At 39.3% G+C, this 27,125-nt stretch overlaps 1 protein-coding gene across 1 annotated transcript in view; it reads left to right on the forward strand.

The window, feature by feature from the left end:
- Window positions 1-24,296, forward strand: part of fam193a (family with sequence similarity 193 member A) — a 39,808-nt gene extending 15,512 nt beyond the window's left edge. The window contains exons 13-23 of the mRNA XM_079812181.1: window positions 1,625-1,757; window positions 1,886-2,029; window positions 2,217-2,483; window positions 2,832-3,045; window positions 4,964-5,188; window positions 5,287-5,569; window positions 5,745-5,931; window positions 12,424-12,654; window positions 21,970-22,810; window positions 22,903-22,984; window positions 23,301-24,296. Coding sequence (XP_079668307.1) covers window positions 1,625-1,757; window positions 1,886-2,029; window positions 2,217-2,483; window positions 2,832-3,045; window positions 4,964-5,188; window positions 5,287-5,569; window positions 5,745-5,931; window positions 12,424-12,654; window positions 21,970-22,810; window positions 22,903-22,984; window positions 23,301-23,394 — 2,701 coding nt within the window. The 3' untranslated portion in view covers window positions 23,395-24,296. The remainder of the gene's footprint in view (window positions 1-1,624; window positions 1,758-1,885; window positions 2,030-2,216; window positions 2,484-2,831; window positions 3,046-4,963; window positions 5,189-5,286; window positions 5,570-5,744; window positions 5,932-12,423; window positions 12,655-21,969; window positions 22,811-22,902; window positions 22,985-23,300) is intronic.
- Window positions 24,297-27,125: the final 2,829 nt, after the last annotated feature.

Below are 27,125 nucleotides of genomic sequence, written 5' to 3' on the forward strand. Positions count from 1 at the left end.
ATATTGCAGCCTGCACTGCAAACTGTGCCAAATATACGTGGCATCAAAGTCAGGCAACACAAACCCGTTTCATAATTTGAAACAATATCACACACATTAGCACATGCAGAAACTGAGAAATGGATATATTTATTTTAAGGAACAGGGATGGGAAAAGTGTTAAGAATTCAAAAACATGAAGTGTTTGTCATGTTCTGACAATAAAGAGTAGTTTAAAACCACAAGTAATGGTCCGGTTTCTACAACTTCCACTTAAAGATCTGTCTTTAAACTCGAATCACATAAAGATTTGACATTAATTGTAATAATTATTGAGTTAGAAAATAAAAAATAATTTAATGGATTTCAATTTTTATCGAGCCCTAGTCAGTAGTGATACTAAAGATTTTCATGAACCATAAGTACTCTACCATGCTTAATTTCAGGATGGACGTCACTGACAGTAATGACAACTTTCAGTAAGTTAGTCAAATGTTGATTTAGTAACCGCTCTGACCAATTCAGTGAGTCCATTCAATAAAGGATTTTTTTAGACTGATTTTAACTTGAAGTCTTTTTGAATTATTCATTAAAAAACCAGCTGATTAAAGTCACTTTTGTGAAGTTGTGTGAAGTAAAATCATTCACTTCTCACAACAGGAAATATTCTAGGATTTTTTTTCTAGCATTGCATTACTTTCAGGCAGCACACTCACATTCAGAATATTGGATAAAATATTATTTATTTTTGCAGTTATTTTACTGATTTTAATCTTGATTTTCAAGGTTTCCTATTTGAATTGTGTTGGTATCATCTGTAGGCCTTGTCCAAAATGAACAATTATGAAACCCCAAATTTGATTTAAAACTTTGTTCAGTAAATAAAACAAAGTACCAGTTGGCTGGCAGCATTTCTTCTGTGCCTTGCTCCAAAGTCTCATCTCTAATGTGATTATGCAAGTGACATAATGAACCACACTGTTTGTTTGTAATATACAAGGGGAAACAACAACATCTTATAAATGTTGTAAACAGTTGTTCTGCTTTAATATTTTTGTGGAATTGTTTTGATGAATAGAAAGTTCAAAAGAACTCTGCATTGAAATAGATTTTTTTTTTTTTTTTAATGTAAGATTCCTTACTTAGTCACTTTTGAATAAAAGTGTTAATTTCTGACATTTGAAAGGTAGTGTAAATAAATGTAAATCAGTTTCATGGACAGTGAAATAATCATCTAAGTTCAGTTCACCTGACATTGCCAGGTGTGGCAATCGTTTGTTGTTCCTTGTCTGCTTGCTTTACGGCTGCATTAACAGTTTAATGAGCTGTCAAGGGTTTTTACGCGCATAATGCTGAAATAAAGCTTGGGAATTTTTTTGAGTTGTTGTAGTTTATAGTACTAGTAATATGTCTCCTGTAGACAGTTTTGCAAAAATCAGATATGGGTCAGATCAGGCAAGTTCCAATTATTATAGTCATTACTGTATTCATGATTTCAGTGACTTCATAATGTACTTTCCTGCTAAGCTCACTCAGTTTCTGTTTTTCATTTTCTTCAGTGTCATCAGTTTTTATTGCATCACAAGTCCAACGGCTGAGTCATTAGTCTCCTTTTGCTTTCTTTCTTCTGCCTTTTCTGCCTCAGCGATGACGAAGTGCCTCCGTTGTCTGCAATCTACCCTCTGAGTGGGTATGAAGACCCTTCGATGGTGGCCAGCATTAATGGCATCCACAACCAGCTGAGTGGAGGGGAAGAGAGCATGACCCTTAAAGATAAAGTAGGTGTCAGCTGATCATCTGGCAGTGTTTTTGCCACCTACAGTGTACAATTAACATTTGTCAACTGGAAAAAATTGACATTTGAGTTTGAACAGTGGTAATAAGCGCTCCTCTCTTGTTTTCCCAGTCTTCACGGGGGAGCAGCAGCAGTAGCAGTTCCTCTGAAGGTGATGAGGGGGAGAGGGAATGTGGTGGGGAGCCTCCAGGCCATGAGTCGCCGCTCTCTGGAGGGAAAAATGACTGTCCGCCTCCATCATACCCTCATACACAGGTAGAGCTTAGGAAGAGGGACTATTAAACAACTGACCATTGGCATCCATTTTGAAAACTATGTTTAAAATTTTGATTCATATAGCAGCAACAGTACAATGTCAGAGACCATTGGTTTGAGTGGTTTGCATTTGCAGGCATTGCAGTAAATGATCTCTGAAAAAAATGACCTCTTTCTCCTTTTTTAGATGGATCAGGTACAGCATCCATGCGAGTGTCACGTGTGTAATCAGGGCACCGGGGATGGTAGCACCTCCAGCCTGAGCTCCACCTGTCTGCCTACCAGCAGGCTGCACACAGGGGGTCACCAGTTCTTCTCAGAGAAGACAGCAGCCCACCCTGCCCTCCACCTCTACCCCCACATACACGGCCATCTCCCTTTACACAACCTCTCCCACCTGCCCAGGCCACTGCTGCCCACCCTCTACTCCACTCCTCCGCTCACACACAGCAAGGTTAGACGCACGCACACGCACAAGAAATTCCCAGCTTTCCCATTGAGAGTTGCGTGGGTTGTAGGTGCTCAGTGGCTGTTATTTTTCCAGCCACAAGAGGGATCACTTGTATCAAAAATCATAGTCTTAAAAAGAGGCACAAGTGCAAAATTTCACTTCCTACTGGGCATGTCCCTTTCCACATCACTGATTATTGCATATCAAGAAATGATATAATGCCACTATACATTTTTCTGTAACATTTTCATTATCCTTATCACTGAATTTCATGGTAAATCATTTTAAAACGACTTTCATTTAATCATTTTTCATGTAATGATCCCAACTCTCTCCATATCTCTTCTTTAGACTCTTCCTCCCACCCCCACGTCCAGTCACACAGGCGGAAAGCAGCAAGCGTTCAACCCCACCCTACCGGAGCATGTCTATCAGAGCTGCTTCAGCACGGCGGGGGACTGGAACGGCTCTTTGCCATGCCCCTCGCTCAAACTAGAGAACCTCTGGGACACGCACATTATGAAGAACTGGAACCCTTCTGTGCTGCTCCAGGAGCCATTACCCGGTCAGTTTCCCAAGCCATTTTAAAGATGTTTTGCACACTTCAAAGAAGATAATAGTAAAACTAAAATCCATTTTGAATTTTTAGTGGGGAGTTTTGACATCTAAGAGTAATTCAGATGTTTTTAACCATTGAAAGGCTCCATTTAGATCTATTATTATCTTTCTGGTGATCAGCTCATTCAGACTACATTCAGAGGTACACTCTTAAAGTCGCCATAAAATGATCTTACCCTTCCCTACTATTGATATCTCTTGTTCAATGATGTGAGCACCTGCGTAAGCACTGGCCAATTATCCATCTCTTCCAGCAACCTTAAACTGACATGAGTTCGCTGCATTTAGCAAATGACAATGATCCAGCAATGTAATCAGTTTATGATTGACAAAGTCAAGTCCTGTCCTACATTTTTTTCCGTTTAAGTAGCTGTTTCACTCGGATATATGTCACAATAAAAAAAGTAAAGATGATTGGAATTTCCTTTTCATGTCTTCTTTAAAAATGAAGGTTCTGTATTGGCATCTATGGTTCCACAAAGAACCTTTTACATCAATGGAACCTTTGCAAATGCACTTAAAGGTTCTAAGAGTGGAACAACATTCTTCAAATTATTGAAATAAGAACTCTTCACTGAAAGGTTCTTTGAGGAACCAAAAAAGAGGTTCCCTTTTGGAACCTTTATTTTTAGGAGTTTAGTAGAAAACACATTTGACCAGATCACATTTTGTAGTTAAGCACTACTATGTCCCAGACAACTGCAAATAACTGCATACTTGCCTGTCAATCAAACAGTGTGCTAAAATAAGGGCTTCAAATAATTTAGAAAAGCACAAAACATACATAAAGGACCAAGATGTGAAGTTTAATTCAGACACTTGACTAAAAAAACTGAGAAATAAGCTTGAAATATGATGAGTCTTTTATATGCAGTCACAAACTCAGAGTCCATCCCCTCAATCCGATCAAAACTCTGAACAGCCATAATCGCACTGAAGTAGTTGTGCGAATCCATGAAATGATTTCTATTTTCTATAGTCTTAACCCCTAAAACTATATATGGGATACAGGAGTCACTCACAAGAATTAATGTAGTTACAATAGGAACGTTTTTGACTTTTTGTAACCATGAGCTAGAAACTACAAACGTTTGAAGCTGTTTGGTGGAGCTGTTTTTGACCAAAGTAATATTAGCAATCAGACACGTGTAGGGCTGTTAAACAATTAATCGCGCCTGTTTGCATAATATATCTGTGTGCGCTGTTTATAATTATTATGTATATATAAATACACACACGCATGTGTATATATATATATTTTTTATATATATAATATAAATGGTATAAATATATACAGTGTATACATGCAACTATTTCTTAAATATATGCATGTATGTGTGTGTATTCAAATATACATAATTTTACACAGCACACACAGATATATATATTATGTAAATACAAACTTTTATTTTGGATGCGATTAATCGTTAAACAGCCCTAGACACGTGTAATCGCCCAGCAATCATTAGCAAAATGTCGTCCACATAGGAGATGTGTTATGGTTATCCTCATTAAGCTTTTGCTTTTAAATGGTGTGTTCTCTCTGGACCATAATTGATGGGTTTCCCCGAGACCGCAAGGCTGGTGGTGAGAAACTGTTGGAGAAAGATCAAAATTTGTGAATGAGTCAAAATGTAATTTTCTTGCACCACACCTCAGACGAGCAGTCTGTGTCCAAAAGAGGTTGGCGTCACTGTAGTTACAAACAGTTGTTCAGCTCGGCTCCTTACACATTAGAATTTTATACACTTGTATATTTTATATACATTTAATTGGTCACTACATTACCAAAAATTATGTGTCGAGTGGCTTTTATTGTCTTCAGTATCTCTATGACCTCACTGAAACTCTTCTCCCGGTCAAAGGTGACATGCTGGGTCCTCCCCTTCCCGACGTGCCCCTTCTCTCCTCCAGTTTGGACCCCACTGTCAACCCCCATCCTGCCCCAGATGGCAAAGAGAGGAAGAATGGCGCCAAGAAAAAGTGTCTCTTCAACTACCAAGATGCCTTCATGGAGGCCAGTGAAGTGGTGATGGCCACTTCCTCTGCCACCTCCTCTGTCTCCAGTGCCGCCACCACTGTCCAGTCGAGTAATAATCACTTCCACATTTCTAAATGATCCATCATTAGTCTTAAGATTAAATTTTTGCTTTCATTTGCTGATTGTCCTTTTTTCTTCTTTATTTAGATGAAGTTTTCCATAATTTAGGTAAAGAGGACCATAGACATCCCACTCCGGTTGCTCCAAGGAACAGTCCCACCAGTCTCTCGTCTCTCCCCCCTCTCAGTGGAACCTCACACCCCTCTTCCCCCAACACACACTTACCAAGTATAGGCTCCCAGTCCTTCCCAAAGACTGTAACTCAGACTCCAGGCTTCATGGATGTCCATCAGGGTCTGTGTTTGTCATCTGGTGAGCAGCCAACCGCCCCTGTTGATGGTTTAGTCAGTGGTCCAAATAGCGTGTGCAGGTCAGTTCATCATCTATAGTATTTATATGCCTTCTGTACGATGTTCCAGCTGTCCCACCATCCAAAAAACATAGACAGGCTGTTGTAATTTCTATGCCATGTCGACCTTTAAATATTTAATAAAGAAACTGGAATATGAGCTGGAATTGAGTCCATATACTCATGTTTTTGTTAGTGATCCAGACTGTGAGGGTCATCGCTGTGAAGGGAACGGAGGCTACGAGCACCAGCCATATGAAGGAGAGGAGAGCCAAGATGATGACAGCAGCTCGGAGCACAGTTCATCCACCTCCACCTCAACCAATCAGAAGGAAGGAAAGTACTGTGACTGCTGCTACTGTGAATTCTTCGGTCACGGAGGGGTATGGAAACACTCACTTGGCTTTCACCAAATATAATAATATATTACTTAATAACATCATAATATTTATAATATATATATTTATACATATTATTTTGGTTGTCAGCTGATTTTCAAGCTTTCACACCTGCAAACTTGTCGCTTTTCGGCGACAATCGCCATTTTCTTGGTCAATTGGGTCATTTACGTGAATCGTGTAGAACCGGAGAGTTTTTTTAGGAGGGGGGGGGGGGGGGGGGGTAGGTTTGGTGCACGTGTGTAATGAACGGTTTCCGAGTGCAATCTTTAAAGTTCACATTCGGCTTGTTTTAAGCGCGGAACACACTTCAATCCGAGTTCCCACACGAACATATTAAGTATCCAGTCCATTTTATCACGAAATTAAAACGATAAATTCCGTTTTGACGCTCTATGTGGCGTGACTTATCACAGTTCAAGAGGCCGCCAGACGCGCACACGCGTGAACACGATCATCTGTGAAGGCGATCGATCATCTCTTCCTAAAGAATAAACATGAATGAACATCAAAAGGTATGCTGAGGATACATTACAACTTACTGTTATGTATGTGGTGTAATCGCTAAATCAGTGTTTCAACGGCGGAAAGACGTCAAAATAACTGCTTGTAAACTAAACAATGTCATGTAACGTTAGCATCACATTTACCTCAGGCAGTCATTCAGTGTTCACAGAATTATATTCACTAGAGAAATCAACTCTCTCACTAAATATATGCTCTATATTAGCCTATATATTCATTATATTTTACTTAACCTGTTAGGGATGTCTTGATTATTTCATGCATGTTAAATAAACTTGTCATGAAAATGACAGACACTGTGTATAAATTATTATATTTCAACAACAAATTGGAGAAAAAACTATTTTATAATTAGATTTAGAAGTTAATGCAAAAACTGCCTTATGTGAAGTTTACATGTTTGCATACAATGTGTTATTTGAGTGTTGATTATTATACCTAAAAATAAATACCAACTGAATTTAGGCTAATAGTTTGGGCTCTGTTGTTAACCTTTAATATTAATGTGCAAGTAAGGGCTCCCTATATAATTTACAGAAATATCTTCAATAAACTTTTAGATATAATTTAATTCATTCAAGGACAGACACTTTTTTTCTTCTTCAGTAAAACACTGTTAAATATAAAAATAAATAAAGCAATTTTGTAAAACTGCTGTACAGAACTCGTACCGAACCGTGATTTCAAAACCGAGGTACGAACCATCAGTTTTGTGTACCGTTACACCCCTACTGTCAGTCTTTTATTTTTTATTTGTGTCATGCGTCACAACACTTCCTTGAGTTCCAGGCGTTTCCGTGTTGTAAATAAAATCATTTTTAAAATATTAAATGTGTCATTCTCTTTCACGCTCAGAAATGTGTCATTTGCATATTAAAATCACAAAAAAAAATCGAGCCGGGGTCCCGTGACACTGTCACCTTTTTTACTCTCAGGAGTTTGCAGGTCTGAGCTTTAATCTATTGTATATGTTAATATTGGATATACAGTAGTTTTGGATATTTAATTGTCTTCGCTCATTAAATGTTTTTACATTTAAATTGTTTTCCGTCATCAAACAGTCACTTAAAGTTTATCTTTTAAAAACACCTATACAGTAATAATTGTTAAATGTAATCTTTAAAAAATCTCAAAATGAAAATCCATTTTTCATACAGTACATTATAATTTTATAATAAATCAACAGTTGATTTTTAGTTTTTAGTGTTTTATTTATTAATTTAATTATAAAATCTGTTTGAAGCGCACAACAATGGGAATTCAGAAACAATAAATCAATAAATCCAGAAAAATGGCTGAATACAGAAAACACATTAATATTGATGTTGACAATACCAGACAAAGAACTAAGGAAAACAGAGTAATCAGTGTGAAACAGAACAGGTGCGGGGAATTAGGGAAGATGGATACTAATTAATAAACAGGAAAACTAACTGGGAACTCAGGAACAGGGTGAAAACTAAATTAAAACAGAACATACAAAAGCCAGGAGCAGGAGTAGCCAGGCGGGGACCCAGAGTGCAGCCAGGATGAAGGCAGAGTCGAGGGAGGAGCCATGGTGGAGGCTTGGCTGTCGACACCAGGGGAATGACTGATGGAGACGAGGCTGATGGAAGTGGAGCCTTAGTAGCAGACAGAGAGCAGTTGGGACCGGACGACACTGATGGTCCTGGAGGCCGAGGTGGTGCCACAGTGACAAGTGTCCGAGGTTGAGCCAGAGGACTGAAGTGGAGCCGAGGATAGAGCTGAAGGGGTGGAGAGACTGAGTGCAGCAAACGGCTCAGATGTCCGTGGCGCAGGCGGAGCGACGTCTGACCAAGGCAGAGCCGGAGGGATGAGGTAGCCTGGTGGATAGGGATGGGTACTGAAACCCGGTTCTGCTGTCTAAAAAATTTAGAAAATACACAAAAAAAATATACAAAAACACTCTTACAACTAACGGCAAACACATATACAGACCTTATGGCTTTTCGGGGGTGCTAATAAACTAAACTTTGTATCTGAAAATAACTCTAGATAACCTGCGAGTGCTATCTCTCCCTTTCACTACCCGCATTGCTCCGTTGACTATAATACCCATCAAAATAGGAGTCCTTTAAGAGATGAAATCATGCTTGTTATTTTCTATTTTTTTTAAATGCACTTTTAATTTTTTGATTCACACTTATAATAATAATATACATTATTGTTTTCATTTTGTGCAATATATTGTTTTACATGATTTTCTGTGTTGATCACATTTGTGTTGTGAAAAGCGCTATAGAAATAAAGGTGACTTGACTTAAATGGGCATAAATAGTTGGGAGAAAATATGTGTATTATTAGTTGTGCACTCAGTCTTCAAGTGGCAGCAGTCTAATAAACTATGTGAATCAAACAACAAAAGGCGAAGAGAAAATTATTCACACCTCTTGAATGAATAACTTTAGCTTTAATAAGCATTAATCTTTCAATTTATACTGTGGAAACTATGAATTTGATTACATTACAGCTACACATTGATTACTTTAATAATTTCTTTTGTAGGCCATATTACTTACATGAACAGTAATGTTAGTAGACCTTCCTGAAATTGTTTATATCATTTGTATCTGTTTTATTTTTGTTTTATCTTTGTATATTTATTGTATTTATTTGACCATTTGTTTTTGCTTTGTTTCTTTGTTCTTGTTCTTATTGTATGTATATAAACCCCCCCAAAAATGCCTGCACACTGGTGTGTTTACTAGGGATGCCACAATTCTCAATATAATATTGAACCGTTAGGTACGGCATGTGAATTGCGTTTTTTTCGGTTTCGCATTTAATTAATTATTTTTCTACAAATTCTATAATTTGCCTCCATCCCAATATACTGAACAATGCGACATACATTCACATCACACGTTATTGGTAGAGTTATACTCACGGAACACTATAGATATTCACAATCACGAAAGTTCATTTTAAAGCCTTGCCGGTTTCATTCGCGTGCGCGGTTTTAACATGCGCTTTTCAGAGCGCGCGCACTAAAAGCCTGTCAAACACGTGATTACAGGACTAATGCTGCCTTCACGTGCAATCGGAAATTTGATCATTCCGACTTCTGAAGTCGTGATTACGAGCTCATTGCGTTCAAGTTTCAAAATGTGAGGGCCTTCATGTGCAATTGTTACCTAGGAAACTCGTATTTACGATAATTCCGAGAGCACGTTAAGGCAGCATAAGTAGTCGTCTTACTGCACTAATACTGTCAAATACACACAAGTCAAATACAGACAATTTACACACATAAACATAGTCGGTACTTATGTCTAAAGTGAAAGTGAAATCGCAATCGTGTCTATATTAGATGCACGCAGGTCTTAAATTGACAACAGGGGAGTGAACACGCGATCCTTAAAGGGACAGTTCACCTATAAAATGATGTCATTATTTACTCACTCTAATATTGTTCCAAACCTGTATTCATTTCTCGATGACAGAATTTTCATTTTTGAGTGAAATATCCCTTTAATGTTAATACAACAACAAAAGACAGAGAAAATCACTCACTGCTCTTGACTGAAAAACTAATACAGTAGCTAAGAATCAGTGTATATTTTATAGTGATGTCTATGTAGTGTTTTATTTTTACATTCATTCTTTCAATTTCATACTTTAATGCTGCTGTGCAGCTCTGAGCTGCCAGTGTAAATCTTTATATATATTTATATTATATTATCCAATACACTAGGAATGTGTACAAGGGTTTTTTTTAAGTAAAGTTTTAAGTTTAAGTAAGGTTTTTCAATTCTTTTAAGTAAAATAAAGAAAGATTATTGCAATAAAAAATAGTCTTTTTTCTCTTTAACCTCTTGCTGTTCCTGTCGCCTAAGAATAGAATAACAAAAAATGTATGTGACAAGCCATCAGAACCGAACCGAACCGAAAACCGTGGTTAAAAACCGAGGTATGTATTGAACCGTGGACTAACTGTATTGTTGCATCCCTAGTGTTTACAAATAGATGTTTTATATTTGTTCAAACATTGCGGTTTCTTTTGTTATAGATGCTTATTTTACAGTGTAAAGTAATGTTACTTATGTTCTTAATTTGTTTCTTTTCCTTTTTTTATTAAAAAAAAATAACAAAAAGAATCAATAAGAATACTGTTCAAGTACAGGATCGTTAAGCAGTATCAGTAAGAGTAGTAATACCGTTAAAATTGCTGGGACATTACTGGGAGCCGCAAGGACGATGGTGTCTGGAGCCGTGGGAGGGAGGAGCCAAGGCAGAACTGATATGTTGACAGACCGGGGAGGAGTGACCGGATCAGCGGCTGGAGGCAGAGCTGGGATCCTCTTGACTGGGCAGAGCTGGAGATTGGAAGACCCGGGGTGGGTCCGCGGAGAAGAGTAGAGTAAACCAGGGAGGAACTGATGAACTGGGAGGAACTGATGAGCAGACGGGAACCAGCAGGGAGATGGAAGACTTGGAGCTGGGCAAAACTAGTGGAGACACAGGAGAACCAGCAGGAAAGGGAGAATAAAGGAAATATCCTTTTTCACCAGAGTTCAGCAGCAGCTCACCCTCAGCAGTGGAAGTGTGGGTAGGGTCTACATCCATTTCCTTAGAACTCCACTAGCAGTCCTATGGTGGCACATGATGAAGCCAGCTCACGTGCCTAATCAGACTCCCAATGGGACTCGGGCTCTTGGGAGATGGTTTGCTCAGTCCTTTTCTTTGGCGCTTGCTCATTCATCACGGCAGGTTCTAGCCCTCTGTCTTCGGTTGGCTCTGGCGTCATGTCTGTGCTGTGGGGTGCTGGCTGGCTGGGCTCTGGGTCCGTGGGTGAGTGGGGCTGGTTATGTCCTCCAATGGTGAACGCTGATCCGTTGTTCACCAGCACCTACTCCACAAATGCAGCAAAGTTCCCCAGAGGACCGACACCGAGCAGGTGTGCTTTTGTGTGATCGTTCAATCTGGTGTAAAAGATGATGCACAGAATAACAGTCAGGAAAGTTTGTGTAACACGTCAGTTCGAAAAATCCTCAGGTGTGGTCCTTGAGAGATTGCTTCTCCTGCTCCAAACAGAGCAGCTGGACTGCCAGTAAGTCCATCTTTCTTTGAGGGTCTGATATTCTGTCGTGGCTGGTGACTGTATGAAGCGAACGACAAAGGAAATTCTGGAACAATAAATCAATTAATCCACACAAAAAAAAATCAGGAGATCACTGGAGATGCAGAAAACACAGCTACATTAATACTGACGTTGACAATACCAGACAAAGAACTAAGGAAAACTCGGGGCATAAATATGTGGGGAGTAATCAGCATGAAACAGAACAGGTGTGTGGAATTAGGGACTATGGAAACTAATTAACCAAGCAACTCAGGAAAACAGGAACAGAGTGAAAACCAAACTAAAACAGAACATATATGTGACATAGTGATTTATTTGTTTAGTGAAAATAGTAAAGAATATGAATGTGACATTTATCGGTTGTTGACCATAACATAAATCTGTATTTATTGGTATTTGCAAGAATTGGACCATGATGCAAAGTACAGTTTCTTTTCACTTTAACATTAGCACAAGGCAGTCCCTACTCACAGATAGCCACAGATAGATCTGTCCACGGTATAGTAAAATCTCTACAAGTTAACACTTTTCTGCCTGTACACACTTATACATCAGAATGGCCAGCTTTATTTCAGTTATAGTCAGTCACTTTAAGGTGTTATCAGAACTTTTTAATCAGTGTGTGGTGTTCACATTGTCTGATGGATCAGTACATGCTCTGCACCAAATCAGTTTAGCATAATTCAGTGCTTATGTAAATCAACCCATGATTTACATGAACTGCCTCCACACATTTTCCATTAATAGAGCTATTAATGGATTTTTTGTGGAAACAGTTCATGTTAAGCATTTACCATAGAAAGTGTCATGAATAAACTAATCAAACTCATGTTGTTTGTGGTTTATAGCCTCCTGCCGCACCCACCAGTAGGAACTATGCAGAGATGCGGGAAAAGTTGCGACTCAGGCTGACTAAGCGGAAGGAGGAACAGCCTAAGAAGGAAGAATTGCTGCTGGAGCGGGACGGGGTGGAAGACCATCGCAAGGTAGAGGACCTGCTACAGTTCATCAACAGTGCAGACAACAAACCTTCCACCAGCTCCAAAGCAGCCAAACGGGCCCGCCACAAACAGAAGAAGGTAAACTAATTTTTTGCTCTTTTGTCTGTATCTACAACCCCAAATCAGAAAGTTGGGACAGTATGGAAAACACAAAAAAAAAAAAGTGATTTCTAAATTTACTTTGACTTGTATTTCATTGCAGACAATATGAACACAAAGTATTTCATGTTTTGTCTGGTCAACTTCATGTCATTTGTAAATATGCATCCTTTCCTGTCATTCAGACCTGCAACACATTTCATAAAAAGTTGGGACAGTAAAGCATTTACCACTTTGTAATGTGTCCATTCCTTTTCACAACACTTAAAAGACGTTTAGGGACTGAAGACACCAAGTGATGAAGTGTTTCAGGTGTAATTTTGTCCCGTTCTTCCTGCAAACAAGTCTTAAGGTGGGCAACAGTACGGGGTCTTCGTTGTCGCATTTTGTGCTTCAAAATGCGCCACACATTCTCTATTGGAGACAGGTCGGGACTGCAGGCTAGTCAAGTACCCGTACCCTCTTTCTCCGCAGCCAGGACTTTGTAATGTGTGCAGAATGTGGTTTTGCATTGTCTTGTTGAAATATGCATGGACGTCCCTGGAAAAGATGTCTTCTTGAAGGCAGCAAATTATGCTCCAAAATCTCTATGTACTTTTCAGCATTAATGGTGCCTTCACAGAAGTGCAAGTTACCTTTGCCAAGGGCACTGACACAACCCCATACCATGACAGACCCTGGCTTTTGGACTTGTTGCTGGTAACAGTCTGGATGATCCTTTTCTTCTTTGGTCCGGAGCACACGGCGTCCATTCCTCCCCAAAAATACCTGAAATACTGATTCATCTGACCACAGTACACGTTTCCACTGTGTGATGGTCCATCCCAGATGCCTCCGAGCCCAGAGAAGTCGACGGCGCTTCTGGACACTGTTAACATAGGGCTTCCTTTTGGCACAGTACAGTTTTAACTGGCATTTGTGGCTGTAACTACGTATTGTGGTACTTGACAAAGGTTTGCCAAAGTAGTCCTGAGCCCATGTGGTGATATCGCTTATAGATGAATGACGATTCTTGATGCAGTGCCGCCTGAGGGATCGGAGATCACGGTTGTTCAGCTTAGGCTTGCGCCCTTGTCCTTTACGCACTGAAATTCGTCCAGATTCCTTGAATCTTTTAATTATGTTATGCACTGTTGAATGTGAAATATCCAAATCTCTTCCTATCTTTCTTTGAGGAACATTGTTTTTAAACATTTCAATAATGTTCTCACGTTTTTGTTGGCAAACTGGCGATCCTCTGCCCATCTTTGCTCCTAAAGGATTAGACCTTTCTTGGATGCTGCTTTTGTACCAAATCATAATTACAATCACCTGTTGACATCCCCTGTTTCAAATCACATCATTATTTAACCATTTTACCTCATTACTAGCCCTAAATTGCTCCTGTCCCAACTTTTTTTGAAATGTGTTGCAGGTCTGAATGACAGGAAAGGATGCATATTTACAAATGACATGAAGTTGACCAGACAAAACATGAAATATTTTGTGTTCATATTGTCTGCAATGAAATACAAGTCAAAGTAAAATTCTTTTTTTTTTTTTTTTGCGTTTTCCATACTGTCCCAACTTTTTCTGATTTGGGGTTGTATTAATGTATACAAAAATACTTTATGTATGTACCCGTGTGTGTGTTTGTGTGTATATATACGGGTGACAAACATACATGCATACAATGCCTTTGATTAACTGATCACCAGCAAGTGTGATCACCTCTATAAAAGCTGAAGTTCTGGCAGTTTGCTGGTCTGGAGCATTCAGATGTGTGTTAACACAATGCCAAGGAAGAAAGGCATCAGCAATGATCTTAGAGAAGCAATTGTTGCTGCCTTCAATCTGGGAAGGGTTACAAGGCCATTTCCAAACAATTTGAAGTCCATCAATCTACAGTGGGGAAGATTATTCACAAGTGGAAGACATTCACCCATCTTCCCATGAGTGGATGTCCCAGCAAATTCACCCAAAGATTAGACTGTGTGATGCTCAGAAAAATTGCAGACAACCCAAGAACTACACCTCAGACTCTACAGGCTTCAGTTAAATGTTAAAGTTCACGAGAGTACAATTAGAAAAAGATGGGTCAAGTATGGCATGTTTGGAAGGGTTGCCAGGAGAAAGCCTCTTCTGCACGGCTTAGGTTTGCAAAGTTGCATCTGGACAAACCATAAGACTTCTAGAACAGTGTCCTTTGGACAGACGAGACCAAAGTGGAGATGTTTGGCCATAATGCACAGCGCCAAGTTTGGTGAAAACCAAAGCAGCATATCAACACAAACACCTCATATAAAAAGTCAAGCATGCTGGTGGAGGGGTGATGATTTTGGGCTTGTTTTGTAGCCACAGGACCTGGGCACTTCAGTCATTGAGTTGACCATGAACTCCTCTGTATACCAAAGTATTCTAGAGTCAAACAGCTTAACAGCTTAAGCTTTTCTAGAGTCAACAGTAGGGATGAAACGATTACCGGTTTCACGATAAACCACGATAAAATTTAGTGACGGTTAGTAATATCGTATAAAATTTTATTATCATTAAAACCGCGTGTGATTATCACGGTTGTGAAAACTCGCTGTAAATCCTGTGTAGTCAGCGTCAGTCAGGCGCAGCACCGCTGTTTTTTGAATGATAAGAAATGGCAGAAGGCAGTGACAGCACTTCTGGGGATTGTTCAGCCTCTAAAAGGACCAAATCTGAGGTGTGGTCATATTTTGGCTTTTACAAAAGTCCTGAGGGAAACTTATAGATGGTCACCCTGTCTGCAGAACATGCCAGAAGAAAGTCACTGTAATAGGGGAAACACTTCAAAACTACGAACGGCAAGTGGACTTTGACCTCAATACCAAAACTACATCTGGGAAATAATAAGTGAAGCGAACGAACAAATTTAGTCAAGACTAACATTTAAGGGATAATCAGGGCTTGACATTAACAACCGCCATTTGCGGGTGTAAGTTAACGTTATTTCGGCTGCACACTAGTCACTCTGGCTGTTGAACTTATAATAGTCTTCTCAAAAGCCATCTGTTATAATCGCGTTGCGCATTATAACCACTCACACGTGTTTCTATTGAGTTTATGAATGCAATGCCTCATAATCAGAGGCGTTCAGATTAGCCGGAGTTTCATTCAGAGCACGCGCCGCTCTTACTCGCTGAAATCTACACTAAAAGCAGAGATAAACGTGCGATGTATGCAGGAGATTCATTCATCATATAGTGGTTGTACTGTTTTTGTTCTATTTCAGCAGCGAAAATGGTTTTAAAAACACAGCGGAAGCACAGCGCATCTGACATGACTGGCATAACGCTGGTGAATTTAGGGACCGTCTCTAAAGTTACATACAACATTGGTAACGTTATACACGTTTCTGACTTCAATAGCATTTGAAGAGAATGACAGTCATAAAACTGACTGTAAAGTGATCATTTAGGTGTCAGGTATGATGCACACATTTTGATATTTAATAAAATAAACTGTCAAATCATATGGAAATATGGATATGCATTATTTCACTTGGATACTGTTTGGGCTCTAACACAAAATATGCTAGATTTAAATGCATCATTGCTGAACACTGTAAATATATTCTCAAGCAATATTCTCATCAGAGATAATATTAGAGATTATATTTACGACAAATTATTATTACTTATGCGTTGCTATTGACGACGGCCAATAAGGAAGGAAATCCCACTGAATCTAGCTTAAAAAAGTGCATAGAGCTGCTTGATTTAGGCTGCGTTCACACTGCAGGCTGAAACGACCCAATTCCGATTTTTTTGCCCTTATGCGACCTGTATCTGATCTTTTCATGACAGTCTGAACGACACAGATCCGATCTTTTCAAATGCGACCCAGGCCACTTGGGTATGTGGTCCAAATCCGATACATATCCGATCTTTTGAAATGCGTCTTCAGTCTGAACTGCCAGGTCACATGTATCCGACCCGCACGTCGTTGATACGCGACAAACGTCATCATTGTAACTCCCGTTCCTTACTCCAGTCCAGTGGTGGCGGTAATGCACAAGAAATAGTTGCTAACCGCCAATAAAAGAAGAAGTACGCACCTGTTGCTAGCCAATACACTCCAACGCGTTTCTGCACTGTTATGGGCCGCCGCAGACGTGTCTCTTCCCGTGACAAAGTTAGTTGAAGGCGCTCGCAAACATAATTGAAGGTGGATCTGGTCATTCTGAAGTTACTGACGAATTCGGTATCAGTAAAGCCACTCACATCAGTATCCCACTCCTCCTCTTTTTTAATTTTCTTCTTAACATGAGAAGGTTGTAATGGTGCTGGCTCCGTTGCGAAAATAACTTTAATAAAGCTAAACGAACTCCAATGCTGACACCCATATTTGGCTACTTCCGTAAACAACAAGTGACGTCGTTGACCGTTGAGTACTCTTCTGCGCATGCGGGTCACTTCTGGGTCATTTCACGTTCACACAGGAGATCACAAAAGGTCGCATTTAATTGGAAATGTGAACGGCCTTGCAAAAAAATCGCATTTTTTCAAAAAATCGGAATTGAGCATTAAGCCCTGCAATGTGAACACAGCCTTATTTGTTGTTTGTTGATTTTCAAATATAAAACTTGTTGAAATGTTTTAAGTGAGTGCATCAGTTCTTTTTGAACACTTTCATCTCGTTTGAACAAAACCGTGATAATATTGATAACCGTGATAATTTGGGTCACTATAATCGTGATGTTAAATTTCCATACCGTTTCATCCCTAGTCAACAGCTTAAGCTTGGCCAAAATTGATCACCAGCAATCCTGACTGAAATGCTGTGGCAAGAGCTGTGCATCAACAAATACCCACAAACCTCAATAAACTGAAGCAACGTTGTAAAGAAGAGCAGGCCAAAATTCCTCCAGAATGATGTGAGATACTGAAAAATCATGCAGAAAATGATTACTTCAAGTTATTGATGCTTAAAGTGGATCTACAGGCAATTGAATGATAGGGTGTCCTAACTTTGTCACCCATAGTTTTTCCATCTTGACTTTATTTTTGCTAAATAATTGACACGGTGTAATATGTCATGTAGGGCTGTTCGAATTTCGAAATTAAAATTTACAAAAATAAATGCACATTTTAAATGCAATAAATGAATTTTTGGTAGAAGCGCGCAAGACATGACGATGACGTAACTGACGCGGTTTGTTTATCCAGTACGGCTGTGTTGTTAATTTGAAAAAGGCGGAAAAAACAGTAAGGATTCGGAGTCAGAGAGAAAATGGGCAACCTGTTCGACGGCGTATACAGTCAGACGCAGAGCAGAAGAAGGCAATCAGGGCTTTGCAACATGAGATGGATATAAATGAAAGAGAAGATACGCTACCTGCTGACAAAAATCCTCTCAGTTGGTGGCAAAATCATGTGGTATAACGTATAACGTTATATGTATCCACATATTGCGCAGCTGGCAAAGACATACTTGATCATACCTCACCAAAAAACGCTCAGCACTCGCTGCAGGTCAAGTTGACCGTTTGGTGTTTTGGACAAACAATATGTTTAGTGAGTGGAAATGGATTGTTTCTGAATGTCAGTTTGTTATTTTTTGTTCACATTACGTTGCCTGTTGAAGCGTGTTTTCTCATGTAATTTGCTGTTTTATGCACGTTTGTTACCTAATTTTCCTTACATGCTCATTAATGAAATCATATTTTATTTAGTAACAATTGTTTGAAAAGTTAATTTAAAAAAAAAGTGAATTTAATTTCAATAAAAGACGCAATGCTTGATTTGGTTTACATTTGCTTGTTGCGCTCGCTTGCACCCTCTTGTGGACATAGGAGACAATACAGTACTTTTTCCCCTCTAACATTAAAGGTGAACTATGTAGGATTTTTGCAGTAAAATATCCAGAAACCACTAGGCCAGTGTTATATATTTTGTTCAGTTGAGTACTTAGAATATCCCAAATGTTTCCAACTATTTGTAAATCGTGAGAAATTGCTATTTTAACCAAGGAACCGGGACGTGTGAGCTATGCGTGTGAGGGAGTCGCCTGTCGATTGCGTCATATCTGCGTCACCCTCGGTTTCCGGTTTTATTCAGTGAAACACTTTACTCTCTCTGCAGTGTGAACAAGTGTCATAGCAGCCGCCGAGCGAACGTCATAACTTCCTTTTCAACACACTCAGATATATATATACGATAAACAGAGTTGTGTTACCTCATACTCATGACTGGAAAAGAGGAAGTGGCGCCGGCAACCGTGTCATAATAAAAGTCCCGCCGGCGACTATGCCATAATAACAGTCCCGCTCTTCAATCGCTCCTGCGGCCTTGCTCAGCTCCACAACACTCGGTCCTGCTCTGCTTCAGACTACAGTAATGTTAATAATCGCATCCATGAACATGATTTCTGCCCGAGTCCTATCCTGACTGTTTTCCTGACTGAGGTGAAGACCACATGTCCCAAGATTCTGCGCTCAAACGTGGCGTCATCAAACTACGCCTTTGTTTTGAACAGGCGACCTCTAGTGGACGGAAAAGTTACATAGTGTAGCTTTAAGTATTGCCTTTAGAATTCGAATATAATTAGAATTTTGATAATATTTAAGAAAGAATATCGAATTTAGTTTTTCATCCATTTTGACAGCCCTTATGTCATGTGTTGTTCATCTGAGGTTTTATTTTCCAAATTTTAAGACCTGACAAGCACTAGATGATTTTTTTTATTAGTTAGCGGCTATACACTAGATGCTATTTACACTCAGTGAAAAGAGCATATTTTCTTAGCGATAATTGCTATTTACACTGTGCAAATAGCGATATATATACTATTTACACCAAGTGTAAATGAACATTTTATCTATGTGCAGCTAAAATACCTTCACTGCATTTAAAGGTCCCATGGCATGACATTTTCATTTTATGAGGTTTTTCAACATTAATATGAGTTCCCCTAGCCTGAATATTGTCCCCAAGTGGATAGAAATGTTGACAGTTCTGGCTGTTTTTCTCTGCCTTTGAGAAAATGACAGGCCAGACTAGCCAATCCTGAAGTCTCCTGGTTTGACGTCCAAGCAGGAACAGTTACCTCCCTTTCCTCCGCCCAGAGAATCTGGCACGCCCATGCAAACGCTCGAGAGATCATGGGTTGTGAACGAGTGAACGCTGGCAGTTTCTCAGTGTTTGGATGTAAAAATGAAAACCGAAGTCTTTTTTCAGTTCCTTCTGATCTGTGATCAGTGATTTCTGATGTGTAGCTAATTATTTATTATTCGTGCACACACTGCAGCTTCTCTCTCTCCCGACAGAACGGTGTTTTCGTGTTTTCTATCTTGTGAGTCAGTGTTTTTGTACGTCCTCGTCGCGTCTATTTGTTCTAAAATGTGCATACAGTCGTTTCTGCTCAACATCAGCAGAGTAACATCTTTAAAGATAAACCTCACGCACGCCGAAGCTCGGGCTGCACTGACCGGTCGGCCTTCAACATCCCGACCCCCAGTACTGCATCTGGCCCACAGCGGAGGCGCCTTACGCGGCGCGAGATTAAGCAGAAGGGGGGTAAGCGTGAGGGTATCCAGCTAGGCTAGCCAGCTATTCCCCACAATAAACTGGATTACATTCGATTAATGCTGTTGTATCTTTGTTTGCGCTGTGTACTCAATGCGCGTCACTGACGCTTTTCATATGATAGGAACATATCTAAAAATAATGCTATTATCAACACTTACTCGTAACTCGTTCATCTCGACAGCTGTAATGGTACTTTGCATGTGTTACAAAGTTGGTAATAATGATGAAGACGGACTCGGTGTGACTGAGACTCGTGTTTATTCAGAACTCTCAGATACAAACACAATAAACTCGCGCTGACTGACAGCGCTCTCATAACTCAGTAGTTACTATAAATAACTTTGTTAGCAATCGCTGTGCTCCGTCTCTGGTACATTAGTGATGTCCGGTTCGCGAACGATCTTTCTTTTGAACCGGTTCTTTTTAGTGAACCGAATCAGTTTACCAAATCGGACTGAATCGTTCGCGTCTCCAGTCAGCGCTGATCCATAATTTACTAAAGTTACTAACTTTCACCGCTTGTGACATGAGTGACAGTCCCTCCGACTAGAAATAGACTAATAACCTGAAGTATATGCTGTAACTACAACAGTTCACTGAACTGAGACTGACAGAACTGATGTGAAGTGAACTCCGGTCCATCCGTCTCTCTGGCAGCAGCTCGTGCCTCGTAGACCTCGTTAAACCACGCCCCCTCCGCTCATTTCAAATGCAAAGATGTCAGCCAATCACAACAGTGGGCGTTTTTACTGAAGTCTCACAGCAGACACACCTCTTGAAACAGGGCATTCAGCCACAGGGCAAACATCAGTATTGAAAAAATGCCTTTTATTTCTAAATTATGACATTTTATGATGTAAAAATTATACTAACAATATAAGTACACCTCAGGAAACATTATAAAATAATAGAAAAATGCCATGCCATGGGACCTTTAAAGGCTTAGTTCACCCAAAAATGAAAATTCTGTCATTAATTACTCACCCTAAATGTCACCCCAAACCCGTTCTTCGAAACTCAAATGAAGATATTTTTAATGAAATCTGAGAGCTCTCTGACCCCTCCATAGACAGCCAACACAATTGCAACTTTGACGCTTCAAAAAGTTCATAAAGAGATCAGAAAACGAAATGAATTAAGTGGTTTAGTCCAAATATTATGAAGAGACTCGATCGCTTTTTATGATGAACAGATTGAATTTAGGCGTAAACTCATATAAACACTGATCAGCGAACATAAACAGAAGCGCAACCGAACTCGAATGACGCGCTGCAGTTACACGCTACACACTAGAATTAACCTCATTGGTTGCGCAACCCGTTTGAGCTCCAACCAAAAGGTTTTGTTCTTGGGTGTCATTCAAGTTCAGTTGAGCTTCTGTTTTTGTTCGCTGATCAATGTTTCTATGTGAGTAAAAGCCTAAATTAATGTGTTCATCATAAAAAGCGATCAAGTCTCTTATTCACATAAACACCGTCGGTTATGTGTTAAGTGAACACAAACTGTTGGGAATTAATTTGCATGTGTAACATTTATATTAGATCCGTGCAATCGGTCTTAAAGTGACCGCAACCTAATATTCCTATTTTGGTGATCGGTACCGGTGATCGGAATCAACACCGAAATTCCTTATCACAGCACCTTTAATATATACAGTGACATTAAAAAACACACTAGTCATGGGATAATGTGTTTGCATGTATATATCTTTTGGAGGCTCATGAGATTAACTGTCTGGGGTTTTGTTTGGTTGCAGCTGGAGGAGAAAGCCCGTCTAGAGGCAGAGGCTCGGGAACTGGAGGAGCAGCAGCAACTTCTAAAGGAACAGAGAAGGCAGCAGGAGGAGGAGGAGGCGGCACTGAAGCAGGAGCTGCTCCGTCTGCAGGAAATGCAGCATTTGCGGGCATCTAAGAAGAAAAAGAAAGACAATAAAGCCAAGGAGGTAACCAAGTCTGAAAATCCTTCTCTCGTTCCAACAACCAATAATCCTCAGCCTCTTCAGCAAACCGCACAGAGTGTTTTAGAAAAGAACATGCAGAATGGCAAAACACAGCTACTACATAGTCTCATCCGCCTCGGTCCTAAGGAACCTCGTCTAGAACCTGAATCACCTACCAATGGGAAGAACGGCCCATCGCAACAGCCAAGCCCAAAGACTTGCAAAGAGAGACCTTTAGAGTCTCCTGCCCTCCAGAATGGCACCACCTCCCACCCAGAGTCCTCCCATACCAAGGTCAAACCCAAACAGCAAACAAATGGCTCCAAAACCAATGGTGAGGCCACAAAGAGGCCAGCCGAGACCTCCAAAGCTCCAGAGCCTCCCAAAGCTGGGAATGCGGCCAGCCCTCAAACTGAAGCCAAAGCCAAGCAGAGAGCTTCAGAGGAGTCAGTGACTGAGATCAAGAGGGAAGAGAGGAATAATGGGAAAAAGCAGCAGAATGGAGCAAAAGACGAGAGGAACTCTCCTGTTATCGAATCTTCAGCTTTAGACTCTCCTCAGCAGAATGGCAAAGTCCCAAACAACGAGTCCCCTCAGCCCAAAAGCAAAGCCAAGAAGAATAAGAAGAAAAAAGCGGACAAGATGAATAACTCAATAGGTAAGTGTTTCGAACTGCCAAATTGTCTGAAAAGGAATATTTTACAATTTGTCCACGTTTGTACAAGTCAGAATTATCTTATTTTCCAACAGATGATGTATTTCTGCCCAAAGACATTGATTTGGACAGCGTAGAAATGGACGAGACTGAACGCGAGGTGGAATATTTCAAAAGGTACTGTTTGGTAGTATTCAGTCAGATTTTGAAATACGGTCAAAAATTTCCGTCAGGTCCATTGTCAATAGTGATGTATAAAGCTCTGCTTACACAGTAGACACTTTCAAACCAGGCAGCTTTCTGTTGGTCAGTGTGGCAAATTCAAAATCTGCATTGGGAACTTTTCTGCCGTCACACGAAACTCCCTATTGTGCGGATTCCTATTCTTATGACTGGATTTTGCCATTTGGAATTTCGCCGAGCAATGGTAAATGTGACCTGGCATTCATGACCTTTTGTTCCCCGATTAATTTATTCTTCACCTTTTTCGCAGGTTCTGCTTGGACTCTGCGCGACAGACGAGGCAGAGGTTGTCTATCAACTGGTCCAATTTTAGCTTGAAGAAGGCCACGTTTGCTGCCCACTAAATGGGTCTTCCTTTCAAGAGACAATGGCAGGACTCGATAAGCGTTCCCCTGGTTTCTTCTTTCTCTCCCACGTTTCTACAGACTGACTGCTGACCCCAGTGCTGCTATGCTTCAACCGCTCCTCTGGTCTACATTATCCATGCCGCCTTGCCTTGTCCTTGTTGCTGTGGGCTCTGCAAGGAACCCAAAACGAGCTTATATCCCTGCAGTACTTCTGGAGAGAGAGAAAAAAAGAGCAAAGTCAAAAAAACAACTCCAAAATGCTACTCTATAAGTTTATCCCTATTATTTTGGTTTCCCTTTTCTTCTTTTAAAAAGCGTGTGCGCTTTTTGTCAGTGAGTGGGCCGTTTCCCTTAGGTCTGTGTGTCATGTTCTGGGTTTTCTCTGGCTTTATGTACATTTGGATGAAGGCACTGCAGAAGACATGCTTTAAGAAAAAAGATGAATATGAAAAAAAAAAAGATCGTTTTATTCAAATCAACTGTGGCTTTGCTCACCTTTGCACCTAGCACTGCACTTCCTCACAACTCGTCAAGAGAATCGGACTGGTCAGCTTCAAGTCATTGTCCCCTATCTCTCCCTTTATCAGGAGAACGGCTAATACTTGACAATGTTCACATGTCAGTTCCATTTAAAATTGTTCAGAGTAACAACTGTGTTCAAGTTACCTTTTTTTTTTTTTTTTTTCTTCTTTTTTTTTTTTTTTTCAACTTGTACCAAGCTTGTATCAGAATACTTTCAGAATTGAATCGAAAAGAACAATACTCACACTATCAATCTGTTATAGAGTGTATATTGTATTAACACTGAAGCCGGACTGGCTACTTTTTAACATATTGTTAAGTAATATTAAAATCTTGTCTTTCTTTTTGAAAGATGGAATACAGTAGAGTGGCAGGACAATTCTGTGTCCGTTGTCTTTTTTCCATCTGCATCTTATAACACATACCAAATTCCTAACCTTATCCAATCAAGGGGAAATACAGAGCCGACTACAGATCAACATAAAAGGAGCAACCTAACACCCCTAATTTGCATTACTTGGCACCTTGCAAAGGGTCCGTCCCCTTCGTTCTGGTAAGAACGGATGCATATGAAACACCACAACAATTTTAATTGTGTTTACGGTTTTACACTGGCTGCATCTGCATACTTAAGCAGTAATAACAGTGATGACATTAATAGCTATCCTGGCATAATTTCAAATGTTAAAGTCATTATGAATAGTTTACGGTTTATTTAGCTATGTTTTCTTTCCTGTTACCTTATTTCCAGGGGTGTGGCAGGTACAATCCCGGTTCAGGCTGGTGTTTTCTCTTATCAGTTAAACCATCTTTTCCAGTCCAATCAATGAGCGTCGTTGGACGCAGTATTATTGTTTCTGCTGAGAGGTAAGTGTATGTTGAAGGTGAAAATAATAACCTTAAAATAAAAGTATTTCAGATTTTATCATTTAGCACTACTTATTTGCACTAAGCGTGCCCTGCTGAATACATTTTGAGATAAAGGTGATATTTATGCTGGCAGCTGGCTTAATTTTTCTGAAATGCCGTCAGAAGAAATAAAAGGAAAAAAAATCCCCGCCATCCCATGAAGGGTGTGTTAAAGTCAACATGAAATTTAAATAGATTTTCTAAATGTGCCATGTATTATTGTGCATGATTCTCCATTTCAAATTATTTTAAAGGAATGGTGCTTTGAAATATTGTGATGTTTCATCAAACTAATAGTTTGGTTGTTTTTCTTTTCTCTTGATTATAAGACTATCATTACCTTGTCAGAAAGGCTACCCAAAAGTGAATCATTTGACAACTCTTACTAGTTGAGGAGTATTGGTGCAATATGGTTCATTTTAGCTAAGCTTTGCCTGATACATTCTGGTGACCCCATTCGTGGAACTCTGTAATAAACATTGAGATTGAACAATTTTAATACAAAAATGTTAAAAATAATTGTGTTGGTATTGTGAGACATTTAGCTTGGTGTTTAAAGTGACAGAATGTTTAGAAGCATTTACATGATTTTGGCTTTCACTTCTAAAGTGCAACAAAAAAAGTGTGATTACCTCACTTCAAAAAATGTATTGGAATCACATTTTAAAATGGGAGGGAGAGCATATTTTTAATCTTCGAAACTACTTGACAGACTATTTCTAAACTTATGACTCCTACAGAAAGGGAACTTTTGTCACTATCCGTCGTCATCAAACTTTGTTTCATGTAGGGCTTTTTTTTTCTTCACTTCCTGCCAAAAAAACTTTTTCGCTGTGGTGGAACGCCTACCTCCTTTTAGTGTGTAACAAAGAAACAGATATAACAGGTTAGAGAGACTGTTGCTTGTCTTTTTCTGGAAGAGATGATCTCATTTTAGTAATTGATGATAATATATTTAAACATTTTCACACCATGCCATTTTAAATGGCAAGTATAAAGTTAGCGACTGGTTTATAGACAAACCAGGCACTAACTTTATACTTTAGAATGTCGTGACGGTGTTTTTTTTTTTTTTTTTAATGATCAATTACTAAAATTAGATGAGCATAACCGATGGCCATTGCATATGCAGATTGATATCAAAAGGTTTTTTTTTTTTCTCACTAACATTTAGATATTTGCTCCCACTTTATTTTAGGTGGCCTTAACTACTATGTACTTATATCAAAAAATAAGTACAATGTACTGCACATATTGTATTGCAAAACACTTTTGCTGATTTTGAGGTGGGATACGGGTAAAGTTAGGGACAGGTGTGGTTGTATGGGTAAGTTTAAGGGTAGGGTTAGGTGTAAGGGAAGTGTCAACAGTGTAATTATAAATGTAATAATTACAGATGTAATTACATGCAGGTAATTTTTCAAATGTAAGTACAATGTAAAAACATGTATGTACACAATAAGTGCATTGTTTCAAAATATTAATTTAAATGTTAGTACATAGTAGTTAAGGCCACCTAATATAAAGTGGGTCCAGATATTTAAATGTAAAAATGGCAACAATAAAAATAACTAGCTAGGTTAGCTGATTACCTTAAAAGTCCATATCAGCGTCAGTTCGTACTGCTGTTAACGCTTTCTCCAACAAGCGGATGAGATAAGACCTGTGATGTAGTTACAAGTATTTATTCAAATAAGTACTGAGTTTATCAATTAATATTAATTAATTTACATGATCAATGTAAAGGTCAATGACATGCCATGTATTTTTTGTGCCCGAATTAATTTTTTTCCTAAAAAGAATTTTAATAAATACATGTCATTTATCAAATTGATCTACAATATTTCCTTTATAAGAAACCCTTTTAATTTTTTTGAAATTCAATTGACTTTAGTTGTGGTGTTTGAAAGACCAAAAATGTCAGGTTGTGCGACCGTCTGAACGTACAAACAGGAAACAAAACTGCAATAAAAAGGTTCATTTTCTTAATAAAATTCTTAATCAAATAGTTTGGAATGATTTTACGTTAAATTCCTTATAAATGAAGGAAAATAGTGTATCAGTCCTATTTCAAAACTATTCTATTACTTTAATTCTACTTCTCCAAATGTCAGGGAGAGCGACTGACATAAAAATGGCATTTTATGCAATGTTACTTTAAGAAAACCATGTGACGGCATATGACATCACACAGAAGAGCCCAGAGGACCCCTTTGATGCAGTTACAATGTTAGTCACCCTCCCATAAATATTAAATCATTTGACATTTTTGAGTAATGGTCAGTAAAATGTCAGGT

This window comes from Gobio gobio (genome assembly GCF_949357685.1).
Source record: "Gobio gobio genome assembly, chromosome: 3".
Lineage (NCBI taxonomy): Eukaryota > Metazoa > Chordata > Actinopteri > Cypriniformes > Gobionidae > Gobio > Gobio gobio.